Raw genomic sequence first — 21,283 nt, forward strand, 5'->3', positions numbered from 1 at the left:
AGCTCAAAAAAAAAAATTCAAACACTTGATATTTCTATGCTTCTTCTACAATAATGAAATTCTTTTCAACAATTTTATATGCCTCTACTTATTGACAGCTGAGCTGATCTGTTTACGCATATGCCGAAATAACATTGTTAACCAACACATTTCTATGCTTTTACTTTGATGCACTTTGGTTGTGTGTGTATTGTAATATAAAAAAGAAAGGGCGAAAAAATTTTCCTCCCAACATATGCCATTCCTGTTGAAATGAATAAAGAAAAAAGAAGAAGTAGACGACAACAACGACGACGAAAAAAATGAGCAAGCTTGGTCATACCACACACACACACACACACACTCACACAATAATAATTCTATACTGCCCAAATCGGCTATATTCGAATCATCATCATCATCATTTCTAATCATCGTCGTCGTCATCGGGTCCAACCTTTATTTTTTTTTTCGTCAATTTTTTTTCTGGAAAAATGTATAGACCCCCTATTTACTCTCATTCCATTCGAATGATGATAATTTGAGAATGAGAATGAATTTTAAAATCCAAATGAACTCGATTTCATATTTGTCATTGTGTTGTTGTTGTTGTTAATGATGATGATGATGATGTTTCAGAAAGACTTTTCATCAAATAGATCTCATTTTTTTTCATTGCTTTCCAATCTTCTTTTTCATCATTGTTTGTTGATTTTTTTTATTTTATTTATTCATGTCTCTGTGTGCATTTTGTTTATTTGTTGCACATGATCATCAATGACACATCTTCGATTATGATCCATAATGATCTATATATGACAATGAATGGTATGTATATCAATTTTTTGTTTGCTTGTTGTTGTTGTTTTTTTTGCTGTCATGTGTCGTGTGTGTTTGGTTGTTGATAATCAACGAGGGTATGATGATGATGATGATTTACTTCATTAACTTTTTTTCAAACGTTTGTTCAACGTCAGAACGAACCGAAACAATATTTGCATTTGTGTGTGTGTAGAAAAGAAAACATATCTAAATCGGCTGTGTTTTTGTTTTTCGTGGAATTCTTTTTTATTTTTTTTTTCAGATTTCAAAACAACCACACCAATCGTGTTTCAAGTTACATATACTGCATATCATTGTTGTATATATGAAGAAGATTTCAATGATAAATCTAATGCGCTGATATGGTAAATTCAATTTAATCAATTTTTTTGTTGTTGTTGTTGTTGACAAAAAGAGATATTTTTCATTGTATATGTTGATTTTATTTGCTCACTTAGTGATTCATTCATTCATCATCATCATATGTAACTGCTGTGTGTGAGCCATATGAATTTAATTAGTTCCAATTTTGTCCGTCTCTGTGTGTGTGTGTATGTGAATTTTGTTTTGTTTCTTTTGAATTTTATTTCTATATATTCAAATAATCTAATTGTGTTTTTGTTTTATTTTCATCAGATTCTCTGTGCTGAATGACCGCTGACAAACAATCACTGCAACAGAAAAGAAAATCTATGGTTTCGATTTTATTCGTATCGTTCGATGGATGACAAATCATCATTTTTTTCTGTTCATTGAATGATAATTTCTGGTGAATCATTCTTATTCAACTTAAAAATGGCTTTTTTCTGTCAATCTGATTAATTATCACCATCATCATCATCATAATGTGAATGACATTTAAGAGTATTTTTGACAAATGAAAAATTCTTTGCATTGTTTATTATCAACAACAACGATGATGATGATGATGATGATTTTGTTTCCGTCGTCTATTTATTGTCGAATGAATTTCAATATTTCACACGATTACCACCATATATACAATACACAGGAAGAATGATTCATTCGATTACCAAATAATTTGTTTGATTATTTTTTGAATTGAAAAAAAAGTTTCCCTTTTTTGTGATATAATATAATTTTTTTTAAATTCATCATCGTGACATAACACGTGAATAGAAAAAAAATGGGAGCACAAGGATCGAAAAATGAACCAAGCCATTCTCATCATCATCCACATCATGCTCATCAATCACATGATCATCATCATCATCAGATATTTCTTCAATCGCAACAACAACCATTGTTTCATCATCATCATCATCATAATCATCCAGGGCTTTTATTACAACAATCTCAACAACAAATTAGTCCTAATCAATTACAACAACAATTACAATTACAGCAATCAAATTTTCTTTCTGATCCACAACAGCAACAACAACAACAATTAATTATATCGGGACAATTTGTTGCCGGTGTTTTACCATCATCATCTGTTAATAATAATGGTATTATTATTGGTGGCAACGTTGGTGGTATATCACCATCACATCATTCATCATCAACAGCAACAACATCATCATCTAGTCCATTTACAGTGACAACATCAACATCATTCACGCCACAACAACAACAAAATCTATTAGGTCATCTTGATTCAATACAATCACAATTGGCTGCTGTACATCAGAATAATAATAATAATAATAATAATAATCAGAACTGCCATCAAACAAATCATCAACAACGATCTTCGATTGCACAGAAATCATCAAATTCAAATCATCATCATCATCATAAATCACGGCATCAACAACAACAGCAACAGCAGCAATTATTTGCATTTGATCCAACAAACGGTAAGTAATAAAATATTGAAAAAATTCACAAAAGATTTTTTTTTCTATTTTAAAATTCAGGTCACTAGTGTATGTTTTGCATGATAATTGATGTTGAAAGGAGTTGATTACAAGTGGATCATTTTCAGTGAATTTTTTTTCACTTAATTGTCATTGCATGTAAAACAGCAACGAAAAAAAAATTCATTAAAAAGACTTGTGAGCTGGAAAAAAAAAAGAAAATGGACCACCGAATTTTTTGAATATAAAATGTCATTATGTCAACCATTTTACGATGTAATGATAATAATAATGACCTGAAAACCAAGCAACCATTATGATGATGATGTGATCTATGAACTTGGGCGATATAAACATACCGGTTACAACATATATACAAAATATAATCGGAATGTTTTTTTTGAACAATGAATGCATGTTTTTTTTTATTTCTTGATTGTTATCATTATATTTCCATCATCATCAACAACAACAACAACAACATGTATTTAGGTTTCACACATTTATATAGTAATCATATTATCATCATTTACAGACACATCAACAAGTATATGAATTTATGTAAAAAATCAAGATGATGATAAAAAAAAAAATTTTTTTTCTTCTTTTTTTGCATGAATTCAAATGAAGATGCACTATTTAATTTTTTTTTTTTTTTTTTGATCAATGGAATTTTATACTTTAATTTATACGATTGTATGTATTTGCTTCGACTCTTTGTGTTTTGTTTGTATGAAACTTTGTGCTTAGGTCAAAAAAGAAATTAATCGATTTTTTTCGGGTTCAAATTTTTCATTTTATTTTTCTCTCGAAATGAGAAAAGCCCTCTATGCCATTGCTCATTTTCTATAGCCGATAAACAACCACAACAACAACGACAAAAAAAATCCATCCATTGAAATGAAAAAAAGGGTAAAATCCTTTAATTTTGATTCAAGAGAAAAAATATATTTTTTTCTTTCATACAACTGAAAAAAATTGATGTCATCGACGATGTCCGATGATGATGATGATGAGAAAAATTCATCAAAATTTTTATGAATAGAATGAATGAATGAATAAATGGTCAAATCTCTATGTGGATGTCCAGTCCTGCATTTCCCCAGACAATTTTTTTTTTTTTTTTGATTGATTGCCTGTGTTCCGCATGATGATGATGATTGTGATGGTTGGTTGGTCGGTTGGTCAGTCGATTGTATATAATGATCAAAAAAAGATTATCCATGTAGTATGAAGATCATTGTATGGTAATTGTTTGTAAAAAAAAAATGTATTTTTTTTCGTCAATCAATGCCGAATTTGAAATAAAATTTTTTTTTATCCATTTAAATGTAGTGGCCTTGGTATTCTGTTACAATTTTTTTTTTGGAAAAACCGACTCTCCCTCTCTGATTCTTGTTTTTTTCTTACCACATTGCAAATCTAATGCTAATCTTGATTTTAATCAAATCAAGAAATTTTACCGTGGTAATATATATACCTCTTTACATTGGTTTGTCGTGTGTGTGCTTGTGCATGTGTCCCACTTTAATAATAAATCACTTGATGATTGGTTTTGGCTGGTTGGAATGGTTGTATACCAGAAAAAAATATTTTTCTTCCATTTCTCTGAATTCATGTCCAAAATAAAGATGACTTATCTATCTCTTTTTTTTCCCCCTGTTTTTCTGATGATTTCATATTACATTGATATGATATGACATCCATCCATGATGGATACACCTGTCTATCTGTCTGTCTACCTGTGTGTCGGCATGTGTTTGTTGTGTTCATTATGAAAATAAGATAGATTAGTTCTCATAGTGTGGCATACTTGTCATATTATTATTATTATTATTACCATCATGTAAATAGAAACGGGTAAAATGTTCTTTTTTGGTATGCGAAAAAAAAATGAAAAACATTTTTATGATGTATCCGGGTCGTTGTCATCATCATAATTTGAATGTGTGTGTGTGTTTATCATATCAACATAATGTGATGGTGATAATCAAATTTCAATTAACATTCATTGGAATTTTTATTTATTCTAATCTATATATGTGTCGATAATGATGATGGTGGTGGCCAGGTTTTTTTTTTATTTATTGAAAAAAATTTTTTAAAATGCACTCATTTGGTCATTGGTATGCATGACCGTGATTTTTCATCGTTGTTGTTTGTTGGTTGGTTGGTTGGTTGGCTTCCGTGTTTATGTTACAATTTCATAATATATCCATGATAATCATAAATGATGATAATGATGATGTTTGGTTGGATTTTTTTTCATTTTCTTTTAGTGTCGCCTGATTCAAACAACAACAACAACAACAAAAAACGAACACGATAGGGTTCGATGAACTTTATGTTCGTTTTTTTCTGGATCATTGTTGCTGTTTTGGTTGCTGTTTGGATTTTCTAGTTTTAACCATTTGTTTTTTTTCTATTGTTTTAAATTTAGACACACTTTCTGGATTTCCTTTTTTTTGTTTGTTTCACCAAACAGAAAACAAAAGGTGTATATAACATTTTCACTGATGAAAAACTTTTTTTTTTGTTCTTCTCTATAGCATTATAATTGTGTTTCATAACCGGACATATGAATAATTTGTCACCATTTTTCAAGATCATATGAAATAAAATCTATGGTTCAATGATTTTTTTTTCTATTTTGGGTTTTGTTTTGGTTTGGTTTCAACTTACACACACACACACAGCAAACACCCAGGAGATTTCATTTTTATTTTAGCGCCCAATTTTTTTTTTTTTTTTTTTGGTTTTTGTGGTTTTTTCTTTCATTTTTCTTTTTGATAATGATGATAATTATTTTTATATATTTATAGTGTAGAAATCCATTCAACAAATTGCATTTTTCATATATAATATGATTAAAAGTTTAAAACTAGCTTTTTCTCCTGATTGTGATGATCGAAATCAATCATCAATATTAATGGGGTCATTTTTCATCATCATCAACTACATTAATAACAACAATAAATTGCAATCGATGATGAAATATTGATGGTAAAAGCAACCATAAAAAAAATTACAAAACACACATACACACGCACATAATAATTCCATTGAATCGGATTTAAATTTCTTAATCAGATCAACAGATTAGCTTTGTATGTAAATTGTGAGGAAATTATCATCACAAATAATCAATAATTAATAACATGATTCATTCATGATCTTAATTCCATTGAATTCTTGTATTAGTTTTTCTTATTCTATTGGATTAATTGAAACAAACTTTTTTTCGACAATAATAATAAAACATTTAATTTGACATTTGATCTTTTTTTTTGCTAGAATTTTTTTTTTGTTTGCCAAATCAAAAATCGATTCATCACAATCTTTGTGTGTGTGTATAAGTGAATGGTAGAATTATATAAACTTTTTTTCTGCTGACGTAAATAGAAAACCTTAGACAACACAATAGAGTGATTGGAATCTTTTTTTTTTGTTTTGTTTGATAACAGTGTCAATTACTTGAATGATTGATCATTTTGTTTTCACCAGCAAAGAAGAAAATCGAGAAAAAAACCACTCTACATTATGATCATAAAGAAACAAAAATCTAAATCTAATCTAATGTTTTTATTTTGTTTTGATCTTGTTTTTTTTCCATCTCATTCGAATAGAGCAATCATTTTTATCATCACGCCCACTACCTGAAGTGCCACAACAACAACAGCAACAACAACAACATCATCATCAACATCAACAAAGTCTAGATTCAAATAATAGCCAAGATAATGATTGTTGTCTATTTGAACAACAACAACACAATCGTTTTGGTCTTTCTATTTCACAAGAAAATCTTCTTCAACTTGATCAACAACAACAGCAGCAACAACAACCACTACAGAATGGTCAAATGTTTGTTGCTCTTTATGATTTTCAAAGTGGTGGTGAGAATCAGCTTTCATTTCGTAAAGGTTTGTTGTTGTTTTCGTTTGAAGATATTAAATTTGATTAATTGTTTCTCGTTTATAATTCCAATAAATAATTCATAATTTTTTCTTTGCCTTTTTTTATTGTTTTTTTAGGCGATCAAATGAAGATTGTTTCGTGTAATCAAAGTGGTCAATGGTGTGAAGCAATCTCATTTAATAATCAAGTTGGTTGGATACCACAAGCGTATATAACTCCCATATGTTTAGATCAACATAAATGGTATCATGGAAATATATCGCGTTCGGATGCCGAACAATTATTATCATGTGGTATTAATGGATCATTTCTGGTACGAGAATCAGAATCATCGCCAGGTCAACGAACCATTTCCTTACGATATGATGGCCGTGTATATCATTATCATATTAAACAGGATCAAGATCTTCGTTATTATGTTAGGCCTGAATGTAAATTCAATACAATCGCCGAATTGGTTCATCATCACTCGAATCAACAAGATGGATTGATCACGATGTTATTATATCCAGCTACTAAACATTCATCGGGCTATTGGTCAACAATGAATGAAAATGCCGATGAATGGGAAATCAATCGTACGGATATTATTATGAAACAAAAACTTGGTGGTGGTCAATACGGTGATGTTTATGAAGCTAGATGGCGTAAATATAATATGACAGTAGCAGTGAAAACATTAAAAGAAGATACAATGGCCGTAAAAGATTTCCTAGAAGAAGCATCAATCATGAAAGAAATGCGTCATCCAAATCTAGTTCAATTGATAGGCGTTTGTACATTGGAACCACCATTTTATATTATTACAGAATTTATGCCATATGGAAATCTTCTTGATTATCTTCGTAATAATGATCGTGAACAAATGTCGGCAGTGATTTTATTATATTTCGCCACTCAAATAGCCAATGGAATGTCATATTTAGAATCTAGAAATTTTATTCATCGTGATTTAGCTGCTCGAAATTGTTTGGTTGGTGAAGATTTTCAGGTAAAAGTTGCCGATTTTGGTCTTGCTCGATTAATGGGTGATGATACATATACGGCTCGTGCTGGTGCCAAATTTCCAATCAAATGGACAGCACCAGAAGGATTGGCTTATAATAAATTTACTACAAAAAGTGATGTATGGGCATTTGGCGTTCTCCTTTGGGAAATTGCCACTTATGGTATGGCACCATATCCTGGAATCGAATTGAGTGATGTGTATCATAAACTTGAAAATGGCTATCGAATGCAATGCCCAGATGGTTGTCCACAGCCAATTTATGATCTCATGAAAAAATGTTGGAATTGGGAACCAACACAACGCCCCACTTTTGATTATTTATATCGTACATTATTTACAATGTATCAAACATGTGCCAGTGGTTATTCATTGGAAGAATTTATCTCGTCCGATCAATTTGCTGATCCACAACAACAACAATTATTAAACAATGATGGTAGCTCTACAAGCGGTTTTTCCTCTAGCTGTGGTACTGGAACTTCTAATTTAGTCAATATTGTAACGAATCCAGAGCAAACATCACCAAGTCAAACACAAGTTCCATATAAAAAACTTTCAGGAAGCTCACCAAATATTGCTGGTCATTTATCCATAGTATCGTCTACTGGCAATAATATTGTTGATGATAATCCATCATCATCATCTCGTGATCCAATATGGCCTTCGAGCTTTTGTCCAACAACCAACAACAACAACAACAATGCATCGAGTAAAACAACAACCAAAGTAAATATGCGACAACGTAATAACCATAACGAACAACAACAACAACAACAGCCACGAATGCATCCAAATTTGCTCAAAGTAAAACAGGCACCTACACCACCAAAACGAACAAGTTCATTTCGTGATTCTACATATCAGGATAAACAACCAGGTAAATAGAACTGAAAAAATCAATGTATCAATTTCATTATTAATTGTCCGTTATTTAATTTTTGTTTATAGGTGATGAAGATATATTAAAAGGTGCTGAACAAACAATGAATGATATTGAAAAAGTTTTTGAAAATCTTAGCTCAATTGAAAAAACTATGGCCGATTTTGCTGCCCAACAATCGGTTCAACTTGATGATAATAGTTCTACGACATATATGTACAATTCAGATACGGATCAACAACAACGTAATTATAATTCAACAAATACAATATCATCAACATCCTCAACACGTTCTAGTTTGAATAATAATGCTCAATTAACAACGAATAAAAATACAATTCAACAACAACAAATGATGATATCGAATACGAAATCAAAATCAACACGAACAAAATCTAGTTCGAAAAATAAGAATAGTAAATTGAATTTTGATCGTCATCTAGCGGCTATTGATCCATATGAACAAGAACAACAGCATCATCAACAGCAGCAGCAAATGATTAATTCAAAATCAAATAAAAAATCCGATTTGGATGTGAAACGTGCCATTAATCGTTATGGAACAATACCAAAAGGTACACAGATTAATGCCTATCTGGATTCTTTACGGCCACAAAATGAAATGTTGGATACAAATTTTCAAAGCAATACTGACAATTTCATCATCAATAGTCCAACATCATCGACAGTAGATTGCCTGAATCTAGATATTCATCATATTCGTGATTCTTCGGATAATATTCTTACATTACAACATGCATCAGCTGCAATTAAATCACCACAACAAAATTATCCAAAAATTACTACATTTTCTAAAGATGCAAATAATAGTGTATCGATATTGGAAGACATTTCCAATAATAGTAACAGCAATCAATCGACAGTTTCTAAACCAAATCATCAGCATTTTAATTTTACTCGTCAAAAATCTGATTTAACACATTCGAAAACAATTGAAAATGTTAATTTTAATTTTAAAAGCTCAAAAGCAAGACAATTACGAAATGGAAACAAAAATCATCTGCAATTATTGAAATCGGTTGCATCGCCTAGATTGCCATTAAAATCATCTGCTAATTCTGATCAAATTGATTGTGGAAATGTTGATGATTTAACGATGCCCGTGTTTCATCAGATCACCCCACTACCGCCACCGCCAGCAATCGATGATGACCTCAAATCACCTAGTAATCCTACTCCGAAAATTCTAAGTAAAAGTGAATCATTTGATTTCGTTTCATTTAAACCATCTATGAATCCTATAGATCCATTGAATAATTTAATGACTTTAGATGAAATTATCAACCCTGAAGATTTTCCACCACCACCATCGACATCGGATCTCAATAGTGGTGACTTTAATAATAATGATGATGATGATGATGAAAACATTTCCGAATCACAAACACAAAATGAAAAACAAAACACAAAAGTGACAAAGAAATCATCAAAAGATAAATCATCATCAATTAATAAACAACAAAATTCACCAAAAGATGGTCGTTCAACATTGAACAAAATGACAACCAAACGTTCGAATGATACAACTACATTATCGAAAATTCCTATTCAAAATTCCGCATTCATAAATGAACTAAACGAAAGTTTTCGTTTGAAAACACAAAAATCGACAAATCAGAATAATAAGGACCAAACTACTACTACTACTACTGCCAAAGTGGCTAACACAACAAAAACTGCATCATTCCTGTTTAAACGAAGCTCAAAACCGGAACCAAGTTGTCCGGCACCGGCCATTCCTATATTTTCAAATTTTTCACAATCAAAATTTTATACGAAAAATTCGACCAATAATAATGATTCAGCTATGGATGTAAATAATTCCAATGTAGCAGCAGCAGCAGCCGTTGATGCTGAATATGTAACACCAGTGTTGAAAAAAGTTCCATTAAAACCATTTCAATCGATACGACAACAACAAGAATCAACAACAAATGAAGAAAATCATCATCACCAGACAACATCAACGGCTACTAAGCCAAAATCAAAAGCATCAAAATTGGCATTGTTTTTTAATAGCGGTTCAAATGCAAAAAATCAAAAACATTTATCAAAACCAAGCGAAGAACAAAAAACGAAATCTGATAAAACCATAAATGATAATAATAACTTGGATATAATGGATCCATCATCATCAATGATGAGTAAATCGATAATTTCACAATCCGGTTATGATGCCGATGATGATGATGAGATAACCAAACGTCATAGTGGTGTTTCAAATTATAAAAAATTCTGGGAAAATCATTCATCTATCACTGCTACAAATAATAATAATAATAATAATACTGGTGGTGAAACATCAGATTCGGGTATTGGTTCAATTTCTAAAAGTAATGATTCAGTAATATCATCATCAAGTTCAATAAATTCATCTACAGTAACTGTATCGATTCAATCTAAAACCAATAAAAATTCATCATCCAATACAGCTATGTCTAGTCCTAAATTGAATACACGTGGCAATTCAAAATTGATAAATAATAATAAAGCAATTTCCGCAAATATGCCAGATCAAACAAAAAGTTTATTAATGGCTGGAAAATCTCAGTAAGTAACTTATTGATTTTAATTTTTATTGAAATTTATTTGTTTTTTCTCTTCCGACAAAAAAATAGAATCCCAACACGAAAATCATTGATGAAAAATTCTAATGACTCATCCAACAACAACAACAACAAAATGGCCAACAATTTTAATGTTGTATTGAAACCTGTATCAGATTCTACCAATACAGCCAAATTAAAAAAATCTTTAGCATCAGAATCGATTGGTAATAATAATAATGATGATGATTCCACTATGATTGGTTCAAATCGTGAATCAATAATTGAATGTTCAAAACAGATTGAATTGATGCTTGATGAACAACTAAAACAGAATAATAACCAACATACGATGGGAAAAAATTTAAATGTCGATAATACAATTAATGCTGACACGACATCATTATCCAATATAAGTCCATCAAGAATGTCCAATAATTTAAAACGTGTATGCGATATAGTTCTTGTATTTCGTAAATCATGTTTATCATATGCTGAACATTCATTAATGCCACAACAAAGATTTCGTTTTCGTGAATTATTAACTAAATTGGAAAAAAGTAATGAATCATTACGTGGTATTGGTGGCGGTGGTATCAATGAAAATTCATTAGAACAATTAAATGAATTACAATCGAATCTACGAGATATTGTTGTTTTTGTTCAAAAATAATTAATTGATTGATTTTCCACCTTGAAAAAAAAGTAAAAAAAAAACCGCAAACAGCCACACAACATGATTTGATAAAACAATGACAAGTGCCAAAATGTGATTCAGACCAAAATTTTCTCAAATTCTCAACCATCAATAATCTTGTCATTCATTAATTTTTTTTTTTACTAAATTGATTCCAGTTTGAATCACATTCTTTTTCTTTTATATAAATCGCCATTATACTCAAAACAAAACAAAAAATCAATTTACACACACACAGACTCACCGATAATAATGATATGATATAAATGCTGATCCGACCATATAGACTCTGTTGTTGTCATACTTGAATTTCTAGTCCATTTTATCGATCGATTCAATTTAAAGTAAAAAACACAAAACGAAAAAAAAAATTTTTTTTCTTTTTTAGCAAATTTCCCATTCATCGATTGTGTTTCTTTTCTGTAACAAATATTTTTCTAATTCAATGTAATGCTTTTGATGATCGACAATTGATTATAATTAAAACTTGATTTTTTTTCGTTCGCCCTTGATTTTGAATGTATTAAACGAAAAAAAAAAAAAATAAAAAAAAAATGAATTTTTCTCATTTATTCTCGATTGATTGATTTGTTTGTGTTTAATTTTCTGCATTTGAATAATTAGTTAGATATTCTATCTATGAATGTGAATACACAAAGATCTTTTTGATGATAAATTTCAATTGTTATTATCGAGTAGAAAATTTTCTACCGTTTGTTTGAATTTAATTGATTCAACATGATGAAGATTATGACCACAATTTGGAAAACGAATCAAACGACTATTCGGTACATTAGCGGCAACATGTTCAGCTTGTTTTAATTCAATAAAAAAATCACGATCACCATGTAATACTAATGTTGGACATTGAATTTTTCGTAAACCATCTTGTACTGGTCCTAAAAGACCTTGTGGATAATAACGGCCATAATTTTCGATGGCCAAATCAATATGTCGTTGCCAAAGATCTTCTACACGATCAATATCATCGCCATATGCTTGTTCATATTTACGCAATAATTCTATATCCCAATTTTGAATGTCACGTGACCACATAATATTTTTCGATGCTGAATCCGTATGGAATGTCATTAATCCTTGTACAATCGACGATCGTATACGAGATCCACCAAATTTTCTTGCCATAATAATAGCAACTTTTGAACCTTCTGACCATCCATAAACTGAATATTCATTGTAGCCAAGTTTCTATAGAAACAAATTAAATCACTAATGTGGCAATCTAATGATATTTTGCTAATTCACAAACCTTCATCAATTCATCACAACGATCAGCATCATCATGAAGAACATTTGGTCCAATTGGCCGTTCGGGTGGTATTGAACGGCCCCAGCCAGGTAATTCAACACAAATGAATGTAAAACGTTCAAAATCTAAGCATCCAGAATGTTTTGGATTAAATTGAATATCGAAATCACTTTTGGCCGTACCAATAGCGCCCGGTATAACTAGCACGGCAATTGGACCATGACCAAATTTTTCAAAACAAATATTAAATTCACCAATCTTTATGAAATTCATCGTTGTCGTCTTGTCAATTCAATACAGATAAGTGTTTTTCAAACAAAATTACAAATGAAAATGGAATTTTCAATCTTAAAATTCTTTATATAAAAAACATTCAACGTCAACAAAATCGATCGACAGACCGATACTGATGATGATGGCAACAACAGTGATTAACGGTAATAGCACTGTCAATGTTGTTGTTGTGTTCAAATCAAATCAAATCAAAAACCTATAGGTATGGTTTTTTATCCTTATTTTTTTTTGTTTTTCACCATTATAATTACTCTTTTTCTTTTATCCTTATTTTGCCATCTAGAAAGATATTTTTTTTTTCTTTTTTTTCATTTACTTGTTTTGAACGAACACGAAGAAATTATAATCATAATCGGTATATACACTTGTGTATCACCTTTATCATCATAATCATGTCAAACGAGTTTTTTCTTTTTCCTTCTTCAAGTTCTCTCTCTCTCTCTCTCGCCAGTTGATTGCTTTTCATCAAATTTTTTTTCTGAAATTTCAAAAATAAAAGAGACTGTTGATTTTTATTTTCCAATGTACCAGTTTTTGATATTTATTTCCATTCGGCAACAAGTTTTAATCGTCTGTTAAAATCGATCAAATAATCATTTTATCATGAATCAATCAATAAAGACAATTTTTATCATTCCAAAAATTTTCCAATAAAAATTTTTCCACAATATTTTTAAATTTAATCGGATCCTCTTGATGAAGATGATGGCCACATTTTTTAAATATTATCAATCGATTATTTGGTAAATTATTGGCCAAATATGTTATTTGTTCCATATCAATGAAATCATCTTGATCACCATATAGAATCAATGATGGACAATGATAAATTTTTGAATGTCGATCATTATTCGATGCAATTGCGTTTGTCATTAGTAAACCATCAGGATAATATTCACCAAATTTATTGACAGCTAAATCAATATATTTGTTCCAAAGATAAGCGATAAGATCGATGTCATTATTATAAACAAGTTTATATTGGCTAAGCATAACCGAATCGTTCCAACATTCAGTATCACGTAATTTTCGATAATTTTGCAGGAATTTTTCATTCGAATACGTTGCTGTTCCATGCAATATCATTGATTTGATTCGTGGACCAAATTTTTGTGACATAAGAATTGCAATCTGTCCTCCAATGCCAAAACCATAGATTGAGTATTCATTATAACCAAGTTTCTATTGTTGAAAAAATAGAGAAAAATGAGTCAAAAATACAATTATTCAGCGAATATACAAACATTCATTAATTTATCACATCTAACAGCGTCATCATCAAGAATTTTCGGCCCATAAGGACGTTCCTGTTGTTGTTGTTGTTGTTGACGTGATTGTCCCCAGCCAGGTAGATCGACCGAAACAAATGTAAAACAATCAAAATCTAAACATCCATCATGATCTGTATCAAATTGTTGCCGAAATTGACTACGAACAGTTCCCAATGCTTCAGGTATGATGAGCACAATATCCATACCATGGCCAATTTTTTCATAGGCAATATTGAATCCATCGATTTCGACCATTATCGTCTTTATAGTTAGCTGTGAATTTCGTTCCGTGTGATGAAAAGCACATTTCATTCGATGCTATTTATACGATGAGAATGTCTCAATTTACACGAAAAAAAAACATAGAAAAAAAAGAAAATTTTGCACTTTCATTTCATATGATGATAGATAATCAAAGAATTAGTGTGAATTCTTTAAATGATCACTAATGATATTCACTTTACACCACTATAGTACATTCATCGATTGTTTATCAATATTTTATCGATTCACATATATTATGTTTGTCAAAATATGCATTTTTTTTACTAAAATTTTGCACTTTTGCTTTGTTTACCAGAAATTTTACTCAACAAATTTTTTTTTCAATTTTTATTCATTTTCAAACAACAATTTTTCAATAAATCTATTAGTTTTTATTTAGCAAAAAAATTTTCCAAATTTTTTTTAAATTTTATCGCTTCACGTCTTTGCAGAAAGTGGCCACAATTTTCATAAACAATCAACTTTCCATCACCAAATTCACTGGCTAAATTTTCACATTGTTCAACGGTAAAGAAAAAATCTCGATCACCAATAAAAATCAATGTTGGACAATGGATATTGCACAAACCATCCGATTTTGAACCAAGCAAACCATTTGGATAGATATCATTATATTTTTCAATCATAAAATCAACATAAGTTTGCCAAAGATTTTCAGCACGATCAACATTATTATTATAAATAATTTTATATTGTCTACGTAGCCTTGCATCCCAATTGGAAAAATCACGCATCAGTCTAAGTTTTTCGGTCATTTTATCATCATGATAAATATATGGTGCTTGTAGAATAAGATTCTGTACTCTGTCAATGAATTTTTGAGCCATAATCACCGCCACTTTGGTACCTTCACACCAGCCAAAAATCGAATATTGATTGTAACCAAGTTTCTGTTGTCAAAAATTAAAGAATCAATCAGTAAAATCACTAATCAATAATCAATGCTTACCGTCATCATTTGATCACATCGATCAGCATCATCGTGTAGTAATGTTGGTCCATATGGACGTTCCGGTGGACAAGAACGACCCCAGCCAATTAATTCCACACAAATGAATGTAAAACGATCAAAATCAAAACAGGCTGGATGATCAATATCAAATTGAAGATCAAAATCACAGCTAGCTCTACCGATTGCACCGGGAATGATTAGAACGGCATTAGGACCATGGCCAAATTTTTCATAGCAAATATTGAATCCATTAATTTCGATGAAGCTCATGATTTTAAAGTTTTTTTTTTGGGCAATTAAATTAAGTTTTTTTTTCGAAAACAAAGCTCTAATAATGTTGTTGAAAAAAATTTGTTGTTTTTATAAGCCATTGATGATGATGATGATGATGATGATGACAAGAATTGTCAACTATGAATTTTCATTCACTGTTTTCATTATCATCAAAACAAATATTTCGAGGAAAAACAATTTATAGCCAATACTAGTAATGATCAGATAAGATTAAAAATTTATGTGTTTTCATTTCATTTATAAATTGATAATACAGAATGATAGCAAAACTTGTCGGAACAGTTGTCATATATTTATTCTTAAAATTCTCAAGTTATCAGTTTATATTTATTTATTTATTTCACACTCAACAAGTGCATTAATTTAATCAATTAATAATTCTATATATATCGATACGGTATCGATTATCGTTATTTTGTTTTTGTTGTTGTTTCCATTTATTTTGTTCATCGATTTAAATGGAAAAAAAACTGTGGTCAACATTTAGCGATTAATGATGATGACGATGATGATGATATGAGTGAGTGAAAAAAAAATGAATATATCATCATTATCGTCATCATCATAGACAGAAAAAAAACGAATCATTTGAATTTCATCATCATGTGATTGTATTTCATCATGTTTCATCGTGGATTAATTAATCCCACATATCAATTAAATCTGAAAACAAAAAACGATCAAATGTGACCGATAATAATTAAATTAAATTGAAACAAAACAACCAACGTTTGTTCGTTGTTTTTTTTCTCCTCGGATTAATGGAAAATGATTTTTGTTTTTTTTTTTTTTTTTTTTTGGTTTGAAATCATCATGAGTTCCGGTAGAATTTATGCTGACATTTGATTTTTTTTTGTTTCCATTGTTTTAAATATGCGTTCATTGTATTGTATTTGATCTTCTGAATCATGTGTGTGTGTGTGTGGATATAAAAACTCGAAACATCAAACTTTTTTCTGGTCAGAATTTATTTTTCAGTTTAAAATCGAAAAATACATCGTATTTCAAAATTTTTCCAATGAAAATGATAAAAACAACCATGTTTATCAATTTGATCGTCGTTTTGCAGGCAATTTGTTTTGTACTGACACAATCATCGATTATTCCATTGAATGATGATCCAAACAGCAGCAGAGGCGGCGGAGTCGGCAACAACAACAACAATATTGTAACGATGGATATGAATCAATCACGGCCAAAAAAATCAAGTTTTTCCAGTATCGGTTGTTTGGGTACATATGATCGTGCAAAATTTGCACGTTTAGATCGTGTTTGTGATGAATGTTATCAATTGTATCGTGATCAAGAATTACATCGATCATGTAGAGAATTTTGTTTCAAAAATGAAGTATTTCCTGCCTGTGTCGATGCATTGATGTTGTCACACGAGGAAAAAGAATTGAGCGATATTGTCAATGAAATGTTGGGCTAACTAATCAATCATCTGATTTCAATTATGGCTAAAAAACGAACAAATGAAGTCAATTTCAAAACAAAATTTAAAAGAAAATAAATTTTTTATTTAATTTCTGCATAAAAATGAACATCATCACATGAAATTCATTTTATTTGAATTGAAAATAGAAAAAAAAATAATTCATTTTTTTTGTATTCAATAAAAATCCATAATTCCTGTTAGACCATTATCATTATTATCATCATCATCATTATTCACTGATGATTCATCTTGTGATGATTCCAAATCATTTTTATTCTTTTTTCCTTTTCCTTTCTTTCCACTTGATTTCGTAGTTACATTTCTATAATCATTATCACGTGCATATGGTAATGCAAAATCTTTTTTATTATAAGAACGTGTTAAAGCTGCTTTTATTTTCGAATCAATTGTTTTCATTGGATCCTGTTCACCTGCCCATAAAGAAAATTCCAATATTGAATCCATATCTTCTTTTGTTAATGAATATTGTTCCAATAAATCGATTACATTCGTAATTGCAGATTCTTTATCCAAATTTTTCAATGAATCAATAATAATTGTTTTTATCGGTTCCAAATAATCCATTACGATCGATTGTTTTGATCCATTCACCGATAATTTCATATGTGATGCTAATTCTTCGGTGATACGATTATTTTTATTTGTTGTAGATAATTTGCCCATAAATTGTGGAAATTGTGGAAAACCAAGACCATTTTCACTACGCATATATGCGCCAGGCATTACTGTCGAGAATATCGCTTGCAATGGTAATAATGACCATGATTGATTTGAACGAATTTCTTTTTCAATTAAATCCGATTCGGATATAGCATCGATTGATTTATATAAACGTTTCAATTGTTTACCAACACTGCGTCTATTTGATATCAAATAAAAGAAAAATAAATAAATATTGAACAATTTTTGAATCAATAAAGAGATTAGATTATTGTCATCATCGATTTGATGACAAAATAGGAAATAGAAAACCAAACTTAACCAAAAAAAAAAAAAAAATACATACTGTTTACTTGATAGATTAATTGAAATATAATTCTCATAAACAAATAACGGCATTATTGAATAATCACAGAAAAATAGATTCGATTTTTCATCCAAAGACATCATAGCATAATCTCGACCAGTGATGAATACTTTTTTTATCGCTTCAAATGGTGTCTATAAGGAAACGTGTAATGAGAAAAAAAAATTGATAAGTAAAAAAAATATCAAAAAAAAAAAAAATAAATAAATACAAACCAATCGAACATCCTTGATAGGCCGTTCTTGCTGTTTGATCAATTCCGAAACTTTTGATGATGATTGTGTAGCCAATAAATAAAGATTATGAATACATTGACGAATATCAAAATTGGATGATACAATCAAATCATCTAAAACATCTGAAGCGATTTTCAATTTTTCTTTAAATACAATCGACAATAATGTTGATCTTATTTGTTCAAATTTTGGTTTATGAAATCGTAAATCAAAACAATAATTAACTAATGAACGCATTTTTTGATCACCACGATCATTACATATACAAATGATTGGTATCATTGTCGTTTTGATTAGCTGTATCAATTCGGCAACACCGCCACGATCTTCATTGCCGGAAACGCCATCTACTTCATCCATTATTAGACAATGTCTTGCGGTAAGTTTTTGTTCATTATCCGTAGATTTTTTATCATCAAAAACGGTGGTAGTAGTTGTTGATTTGAAAAAATCCGTCAATTTTGTATTTTTCAATAAATCACGAACATTTTCATGTAACGATTTTTTATTTCGTTGATCCGATGCATTCAATTCCAGATAATCATATCGTAATTCTTTACACACTAATTGTGCTGTAGTAGTTTTACCGATACCAGGTGGACCACTAAGTAATGCAGCACGAAATCCTGCACCATCATCAGGTCCCCATTTACCGAATCCAGGTTTTTTATCCATATTCGAATGCCAATTTCGTAGCCATTTAATCAATTTATTTAAGGAACTACGATCACCTTGTTGACCGATTATTTGTCTCACACTGGTTGGTTTGTATTTATCAACCCATAATTCGGAAACTCTTTGTTGTTCAACAATTCTTGGCAGACTTTCACCATAGTTTTTTGGTTCTGATTTTTCTCGTTCGTTCATCGTCGGTTCTACTTTTGACAATTTATTACTTTTCAAAGGTGATTCTTTGATTTTATCAATTTTTTCATTGTTATGGTTGTTGTTAAGCTGATTATTTTTGGATTTTTGCGGCGAATCATGATGTTTTGATGATTTTCTGATTATAATTGCTGTCATATTTTCATCATCATCATCATCATCGTTCCCGGTTTTAGCTGCCAATTTTTTTGTCTCTTCACCAGATTTTATTCGATTGACCGAATCATCAATTTTTATTGTTTTCATTTTCATCTTTTCATTCGAATCTTTGTGATTGGAATTTTTATTATTCGATTCTTTTATTTGATCATTGGAGCTTTTTTGTTGTTTATCCATTATTGGCGGTAAACTTGATTTATTATATGGTTTCACCGTGGTATACGTATAACCTTCATCATCTTTGATTGTCGATGTTTCAATGATTTTTTCATTCGATTGTTTTTTAATCACTTGTTTTTCGGCATTCGAATCAATATTTTTAGGTTTAAAATAATTCAAAATATTATTTCTTTGATTTGGTGGAGTAATTTTTGGTGATTTTGATGTTTTTTTCGATGTTGATTTACCATCATTTTCTATATCGACGGTACCGGCAGCCAATTTTCGTGCACGAATTTTAGCATCTTTTTTAATCTCATTAATTGAATCGGTAATTTTTGTATCGATTACTTCATCTTTTTTTTCTTCATCTTCATCACTACTACTTATCATCAGAACAATACGTTTTCTTTTTTTCTTACCATGTTCAGGTGCAGATTTTTTCCCATTTTTAGATTCACGTATTTTGGAACTTTGAATTAACTTGTTTTCGCCACGATCATTGTCATCATCATCATCACTGTTATCAACAATTGGATGTTTACGTTTCTTAATTGAACTCATTGTTGTTGTTCAATAATCAATATATTTCAAAAAGAAAAAATAAAAAAAACAGAGAAAAATCCCAAAAACAGCGTGTATGAAAATAGCGGGACACTCGAACTGTGTGTTGCGCGCGCGCACAAATTTATTAATTTCTATTTTCACACATTGGGTCCTAGTAGTGTGTAAATAGTCTAAGTTTATTTTTTTTTTTGTTTGTTTCAATGGTTCATTATTATCATCAACCATCAGTTCCGTTTATTGATCTTTGGTTAATATATGGCTCTTATTTCGATTTGAATGTGGTTTCTATTTCGATGATCATCTGAGTCGGTCAGAAGAATGGAAAAAAAAATTTTTTTTTCGAATCCTGGACATTTGTCTCAATTGTTCATGTGTGTTCATGTCTGTTCCAAATTCAAGAGATATTCAACTATGATCTTGTCATTTATAGTCGAAATTATGAACAACAACAACAACAACAACTAAAGAAATGAAAACAGAACGTCGTAGCGGTATTAATAACGGTTTCTATTTTCGTATAAAGTTTAAACATTGTATATACACACTGTCAAATATATACTGCTTCTTCGATATCCAAAATTTCAGTGAATTCACCATCTTACAGCCATCACACACATGCTACATGGTTATATTTCACAAATAAAAAAAAATTCGTTAGATGAATCTTTTGTTAGGCCAAATGTATACATATATAACATCATCATAAAGATATATTGTGCCATTTTGATTT

The 21,283-nt window shown here is 30.1% G+C and overlaps 5 protein-coding genes across 7 annotated transcripts; 1 reads left to right on the forward strand and 4 right to left on the reverse strand.

The window, feature by feature from the left end:
• Window positions 1-316: 316 nt before the first annotated feature.
• On the forward strand, window positions 317-12,194 carry LOC124498406 (uncharacterized). Of its 3 annotated transcripts, XM_075729630.1 has the most exons (7): window positions 375-807; window positions 1,064-1,166; window positions 1,438-2,624; window positions 6,251-6,547; window positions 6,659-8,428; window positions 8,500-11,002; window positions 11,071-12,194. In XM_075729630.1, the coding sequence occupies exons 3-7, from the start codon at window positions 1,949-1,951 to the stop codon at window positions 11,669-11,671; spliced, it is 5,847 nt and encodes a 1,948-aa protein (XP_075585745.1). In that variant the 5' UTR covers window positions 375-807; window positions 1,064-1,166; window positions 1,438-1,948; the 3' UTR covers window positions 11,672-12,194. The 3 variants fall into 3 exon arrangements, with proteins under 3 accessions (XP_075585744.1, XP_075585745.1, XP_075585746.1); XM_075729629.1 differs by lacking the exon at window positions 1,064-1,166 and having other exon boundaries at window positions 317-807; XM_075729631.1 differs by lacking the exons at window positions 375-807; window positions 1,064-1,166 and adding an exon at window positions 1,311-1,352.
• A 47-nt stretch (window positions 12,195-12,241) lies between these two features.
• On the reverse strand, window positions 12,242-13,441 carry LOC124498422 (serine hydrolase BPHL). Its single transcript, XM_047062171.2, has 2 exons — window positions 12,966-13,441; window positions 12,242-12,904 (listed from the first exon to the last, which is right to left on the reverse strand). The coding sequence occupies exons 1-2, from the start codon at window positions 13,236-13,238 to the stop codon at window positions 12,374-12,376; spliced, it is 804 nt and encodes a 267-aa protein (XP_046918127.1). The 5' UTR covers window positions 13,239-13,441; the 3' UTR covers window positions 12,242-12,373.
• A 327-nt stretch (window positions 13,442-13,768) lies between these two features.
• Window positions 13,769-14,842, reverse strand: LOC124498421 (serine hydrolase BPHL). Its single transcript, XM_047062170.2, has 2 exons — window positions 14,504-14,842; window positions 13,769-14,441 (listed from the first exon to the last, which is right to left on the reverse strand). The coding sequence occupies exons 1-2, from the start codon at window positions 14,840-14,842 to the stop codon at window positions 13,872-13,874; spliced, it is 909 nt and encodes a 302-aa protein (XP_046918126.2). The 3' UTR covers window positions 13,769-13,871.
• A 320-nt stretch (window positions 14,843-15,162) lies between these two features.
• Window positions 15,163-16,589, reverse strand: LOC124498423 (serine hydrolase BPHL). The gene is made up of 2 exons (XM_047062172.2): window positions 15,765-16,589; window positions 15,163-15,705 (listed from the first exon to the last, which is right to left on the reverse strand). Exons 1-2 carry the CDS (start codon window positions 16,035-16,037, stop codon window positions 15,187-15,189), a joined length of 792 nt encoding a protein of 263 aa, XP_046918128.1. The 5' UTR covers window positions 16,038-16,589; the 3' UTR covers window positions 15,163-15,186.
• Window positions 16,590-17,559: 970 nt separating this feature from the next.
• On the reverse strand, window positions 17,560-20,685 carry Gnf1 (germ line transcription factor 1). Its single transcript, XM_075729632.1, has 3 exons — window positions 18,763-20,685; window positions 18,527-18,681; window positions 17,560-18,379 (listed from the first exon to the last, which is right to left on the reverse strand). Exons 1-3 carry the CDS (start codon window positions 20,548-20,550, stop codon window positions 17,674-17,676), a joined length of 2,649 nt encoding a protein of 882 aa, XP_075585747.1. The 5' UTR covers window positions 20,551-20,685; the 3' UTR covers window positions 17,560-17,673.
• Between the last annotated feature and the right edge of the window lie 598 nt (window positions 20,686-21,283).

The sequence above is a fragment of the Dermatophagoides farinae genome, chromosome 3 (assembly GCF_024713945.1).
Source record: "Dermatophagoides farinae isolate YC_2012a chromosome 3, ASM2471394v1, whole genome shotgun sequence".
Lineage (NCBI taxonomy): Eukaryota > Metazoa > Arthropoda > Arachnida > Sarcoptiformes > Pyroglyphidae > Dermatophagoides > Dermatophagoides farinae.